Source organism: Poecilia reticulata, linkage group LG2 (genome assembly GCF_000633615.1).
Source record: "Poecilia reticulata strain Guanapo linkage group LG2, Guppy_female_1.0+MT, whole genome shotgun sequence".
NCBI lineage: Eukaryota > Metazoa > Chordata > Actinopteri > Cyprinodontiformes > Poeciliidae > Poecilia > Poecilia reticulata.
In genome coordinates, this window is record NC_024332.1 from 7,421,527 (window position 1) to 7,427,526 (window position 6,000).

Below are 6,000 nucleotides of genomic sequence, written 5' to 3' on the forward strand. Positions count from 1 at the left end.
CCCAATATATGTCAGTATGTCAGCCAAACAGGGTCTGAGAGTGTAGAAATTAAGTTATAGGCCTAGTCAAAGCCCCTTTTTTTCCTTATTCAGCAGCAATATCACATGAGAGAGAAAGAACAGTTGCTATAAAGCAGGGTTTAATTAATATTTAAATGTATTAATTTTGTGGTGTTATTTCAAGATGCCCTTAGCATCTCATATTAGCAATTAGCCCTTGATGAAGCTTACTGGAAAATGAGTTCAATGCGAACTGTGGGATCTCTGTCAACAATATGACATCTTAAACATTCCTCTTGGTCTGACTACAATTCTTAAACAGCGAATTGTTTTCCCATTCATCAGTGTCGGTGTCAAATCCGTGTCATCGTTCACAACTCCTGATTGGCCAAGTTGAAATCCCACTGGAGAAATCAGGCAGAATTGGATAGAAAGGCAAATGGCCGATCAAACCTCAGTGAGAAAATGGCAATTTTTTTTGCTTTCTGTAAAAACTTGATATGACATAACCAAAACCACAAAAGTCATGACCAGGTTTCTAAAAATACCTAACTCACCCCTCCATAATGTGTTATGTCTTATAAGCCTGGCGGGCCACCAGGCTGTACTTGCCAAAAGTAAAGCCTGGAATTTGTGTTTACTTTWTTTTAAATACAGCTTTTTATGCACCAGTAATGATGACGGATTAAGCTAGCTGWCGCATTTATGGTGACCCCTGCCACTTGGTTTAGCAGGTTTTCTGGGAGAAAAGTGTCTCCATAACATTTTATTGCTGTTAGTTCCATTAGTTTGTCGATCAGATAATTGGGTTTCCAACCAGCAAGTCAAGCTAATTGCTTTAATTGCCGTCACTAGTCCCAAACCTTATCTGGACATCATCTATTTAGGCCCAAATACTGTTGAACTTACCAACAAAATGTTTTAATCTTTAATCTTTTTGTCCCTTTGCAGCCACCAGACCCAGACGACATGCTGGGACCATCCCAAGATGACGGAGCTCTACCAGTCTCTGTGTAAGTTTCACCTCAGTATCTTTTAAGGTGTTTTTAATGTTTTTTTTTATTGGAGTGTTTAAACTTACACGTAACGTTTTGCTCCTCAGCCGACCTGAACAACGTTCGGTTCTCGGCCTACCGCACCGCCATGAAGCTCAGGCGCCTGCAGAAAGCTCTCTGCTGTGAGTACGGTCACGGTGGCTCCTTGCCCCGTCGCGACGCAGCGCCTCGTCCTCCCCATTTGCCGCTTTTCTCTTCCCCTCGTCTTCGTCCCGCCTCTCCTGCCTCCTCTGTACTATTAACCATCTGTCCCGTTCTGTTTCTGTTTCTGACGCATCATGGTGTCCATATGTGTGTTTACTCATCCCTCTCATCTTTTGCCTGTGGATCTGCAAAGTGGGAGCTGCCTACGTCTTTCTGTCAGGCTGCTGCGGCAGCACAGAGCAGAGGAATTATTTGTGACGCCAAAGCTTTTTATAAATAAAAGCAAAATCCCCCATCAGTGAAATTCTGGAGTTGAACATTTGCTCTGTGTGTCTCGTTGGTATGTTTCTAGCCACTCAATCACAATTGAATTTAGGGCTGGACTTTGACTGGGCCATGCTTGCTACCTTGGTACCTCTTGGTGGATGTTTTAGGTGATGTTTTTCTGCTCTAGTTTCAAGTATTTGTACACTGCTTTCAGTGTACAAATACTTGACTACATGGCCTTTGGACATGTAGGCCAACATGGCCTATATGGCCATCTCCTACATGGCCTTCGGACAACTTTGACTAGGACTTTCTGTGGATTTTTAATAGGATTAATTGTATCTCATGAAATCATTCCTTCTGAGATTTGGAGGAATGGATGGCTCTACAGAGCTATTACGCTAAATTTAGCAGCTATGCTAAAAAGAAATTTATGATTATTCTTTTCTCCTTTATTTAGGATGGTTTGAAACGGAAGAATATTTTCGAAGTTACGCAGGAGTAACTTGGTAAAATATTTTTTTTTGTCTAATGTCATACACATCAAAGAAGTAACTACTTCTGAAGGCAGTTCCTTACACTGAGCTTAATACAAATGTCTTGTTTTCAGATGGTTGTTACACCATCAACGTCACTAAACAAAATATTTTAATCTGATTAAGCCTTTTGTGCCTGCTAAGGTTCAGAAACTTAAATGTTTCAAGACTTTTTGCAAATAACTGACAGGCTGTAGCTGATGATTGACCAGCGCCTTCATCCTTCAGTTGTTGGGTGGCTTCAGTGGTGGTGTTCTCTGAGGCAACGTTGCTTAAAACTGTAAACTGTTCAAGTGAACATCACATGTAATTATCAGCCAATTTTCTATTTCACCTGGTCCATCTCAAGGCCTTGAAAAAGTTAAATGCAACTGAGACCAATCAACACTAATTTTGTTTTTCTTTGGACTTTAGAAGATGATGTTTGCAGTCAAACAAAACTTTGCTTTCATCCAAATCGCCATCTTTAAGTTAATAAGTGATGCAAAAAAATTATTTGCATCTCGAGAACATGTTCTGTTTTGTAGAACGTTATTTTTGGCGTTCCACAAGGACCCGTTCTTGGCTCTTTTCTTTGTTGAGGAAAAACTTGCCAAAACCTCTAAACGATGTTCCAAAAAGCCTGGAGAACTGCTGATTCAAACTGCTTTTTAGGGATTTCAAGAATGTATTGTGACATGGAAGCAAAGCTCATCATCTGTGGTGGTGTTTCTTTGCTTAGTGGACCTGCTGAGCATGCAGACGGCGTGCGAGGTGTTCGAGCAGCACACCCTGAAGCAGAATGAGCAGCTGCTGGACATCTCCCAGCTGATGACCTGCCTTACCAGCCTGTACCAGCGGCTGGAGCAGAGCCACTCCCACCTGGTCAACGTCCAGCTGAGTGTGGACATGTGCCTCAACTGGCTGCTCAACGTCTACGACACGTACGTGAAAGCACGCCCCGACACGACCCCAGGAGTGTTTTCCCCCCAGAGCTAACCAGGTTCTGAAATGTTGCTTTGGCAGCGGGCGCACTGGGAAGATTCGGACTCTGTCGTTCAAAACTGGAATCATCTCGCTTTGCAAAGCCCACCTGGAGGATAAATACCGATGTAAGTCCAACCAACTCGTACATAAAACTAGAAGTTAAAATTAAAGTTGATATCGATCTGATATTAATACCTGTATTGGTCCCGATTCTGAAAGCAATTCTAGATCTATTAAGTTCAATTCCATGCGTTGTGCTCCAGGCAACATCATTATTATTTATTCTACACTATATTTAGAATTCCTAATTACACTCTCTGTAGCATTTTAAAGGTTTGTTGCTGTTAATTTTTACATGTTTGACCAATACAGTCAACCTACTGTTTTGTCAGTTTCAGGTTTTTTATTCATGTTATGCTGCTAATTGCACTGCGTGGATGAATTAAAGTTTTTACTTGTTAACTTGTGAAGCTATCTGTGTATTTAAGTGTGATGTACTTAAATTTGTAATTCAGTGCATTTATGTTTAAAATAAGAAATGGTTTAAGTCAATTCAGCTGTTTTTCTGTATCAGCCGATACTAGACATCAGATATCTGTATCAGTTTTGGAAGTGAAAACACAAAGCATGGTTAAAATCAATGTCTTACACATTTTTGATTAATATTTACTTAAAGTTTGCTTTGTTTGAAAAATTATGAAAAATTCATTTAAAAAATATTTTTAAAAGAAGAAATTTATAGTTTGCAATAAGGATTTATGATCAAAAAATGAAAAATTTGAATTTATTGTAATGTTTTATCTTTTTTTTTAGTGACACTATTATTTTGGAGTCAATTTATTTTGTACAAGCTATCAAACTATTTTATGAGTTTATTTTATTATCCTTTTTTTAAAGTATTTAATTCTTTCTCTCTCTCTCTTCCCCTCTGCATCTCCAGTTTTGTTCCGACAGGTCGCCAGCGCCACAGGTTTCTGTGACCAGCGCCGTTTGGGCCTCCTCCTCCACGACTCCATCCAGATCCCCCGGCAGCTCGGCGAGGTGGCGTCCTTCGGCGGCTCCAACATCGAGCCGTCCGTCCGCAGCTGCTTCCAGTTTGTACGTGCCTCAGTCAGAACCAGTCGGAATAGACCTGGATGCAGACACAAGCAGTGGCTAATTCTGCTGGGCTGCATGTGATTACTTGCCTTCTCATTTCCCCGCTGCCTGCCAGCCTGGCGGTGTGAAGGCAGCTTATCATTATCCAGCTCAATAGCTAGAGTCAACTTTGTAGTCTTGACTCTGCTGTCCTGCTTCTGTAGAGAGACGGAATGAAAGGGGAACATTTTCCTGCTAACTCTTCTCTGTTTTTGTCGGGATTTTTAGTTGGTTTCTCCTCTCTGAAAAGACACTTTCAAAAGTATGATGTAAAATCAACTTTTTTGAGCTTTACATCATGTTATAATGTTGTTCCCTCAACAAAAACACACCTGGAGTGTTTCCTTTCTTCTTTCATGCATGTTTTGAAATCCTTTAATCTCCTGTGGCAACCATCTTGGAGCGACTCAGTTCCTGCTTCGAGGTGATGCTTTTGCAGTTTCCAAGATTTTAAGCTTCCGCCTCACAGAACAGCTGACTCCCCCCGCAATCCTCCACTCGGCTCCTTCAGACTAGACAGCAGCTATTAGCAAACACCTACTACCTTATATTCATTATAGGAGCTACTTCTCAGTGCAACGCTGGTAAAAACGTAGTTAAAGGATTAATAGAGGAGTCGTGTTGTGATGACTTTCTGAAGGCGGAGCAGTTTCAGAAAGAGTCAGGAGCTTCTTAAAGAGACAGACACCCAATTTCAGGCAGTTAAATTACAAAGTCAAAATTTTTTAAAAGTTATATTTGAAATATGTAGCATTTTTATAACAAACTGATGGTCATTTATTTACTTTAAACAGCAATACATTGAATGATGCATCTGAATAAGTTCTGAACCTAAAATTTCTTTATTACTCCTAAATCTAAGTTTCTAAGAAAATTTGTTTTCAGAAATGAGTATAGATGCACTGATGCGCTCAGTACCTGGTTTGGGTTTCTGTCACATTCGTCTTAAGTTCTGTTTTTTTCTTTTCTCTCTCTGGCTCTCTCTCTTTCTCTCTCTCTCTTTGCAGGCCAACAACAAACCTGAGCTGGAGGCCTCCATGTTCCTGGACTGGATGCGTCTGGAGCCTCAGTCTATGGTTTGGCTCCCGGTGCTGCACCGGGTCGCGGCTGCAGAAACCGCCAAGCACCAAGCCAAGTGCAACATCTGCAAGGAGTGTCCCATCATCGGGTTCAGGTGGGTGAAGTGGTTGAAATCAAAACCGATCCAATATTAATATCTGTGCCTCGACCAGCCGATACTGTATCGGTATCGGATGCAAAAAAATGGATCGGAGCATCCCCAGTTTACATGTGATGAATTAAGTTTGGTATCGACTGATATCAAGGAAAATCAGAATCAGTAGGCCAGGCTTTTGAAAGATCAGTGATCGGCCAGAAAACTGCAATCACTGCCTCCATAATTCGTTCCTCTTATTTCATATTTTGTTTTGTTAGATGTGTTATGTCGACAGTATGGGGCGGGAAAAATCTTTCCTTTGCCCACAGCTGACTTCAGCTGCTTTGTGTGCTGCAAGATGCCATGGTAACCGTAACGTGATGTAAACATGCCTCCATAATAGGACTGAGATCATAACTGACCCTGGTTATGACTCAGCTTATTTCTAAGAACAGTTAAGAGGCTTTTTCACAATAAAGCCTCAGTCAGGTTTATGTCAGAGTGGTAGCCTGATGCATAAACAAAAATACTCTCTGAGCAACAATGTCCTATATTTATTCATCTATTTTCTTTTCAGAGGTTTTTTGTCATATACAGCTGATTTTAAAAAGATAAAATCAAATAAACTGAAGTCATCAGGTTACATGGATCCAGAAAAATAGAGAGGACACAAAGGAAAGAAAAAAAAAGAGGGAGAAGGAAGGAAGGAAGGAAGGAAGGAAGGAAGGAAGGAAGGAAG

The 6,000-nt window shown here is 40.8% G+C and overlaps 1 protein-coding gene across 12 annotated transcripts in view; it reads left to right on the forward strand.

Moving 5' to 3' along the window:
• The window catches only part of dmd (dystrophin), a 90,417-nt gene that overhangs the window by 70,595 nt on the left and 13,822 nt on the right, over positions 1 to 6,000 (forward strand). For all 12 annotated transcript variants that reach the window (XM_008424684.1, XM_008424691.1, XM_008424677.1 and 9 more), the window contains 6 exons: positions 952 to 1,013; positions 1,103 to 1,177; positions 2,724 to 2,925; positions 3,008 to 3,093; positions 3,909 to 4,066; positions 5,113 to 5,279. In XM_008424684.1, the coding sequence (XP_008422906.1) occupies positions 952 to 1,013; positions 1,103 to 1,177; positions 2,724 to 2,925; positions 3,008 to 3,093; positions 3,909 to 4,066; positions 5,113 to 5,279 (750 nt within the window). The remainder of the gene's footprint in view (positions 1 to 951; positions 1,014 to 1,102; positions 1,178 to 2,723; positions 2,926 to 3,007; positions 3,094 to 3,908; positions 4,067 to 5,112; positions 5,280 to 6,000) is intronic.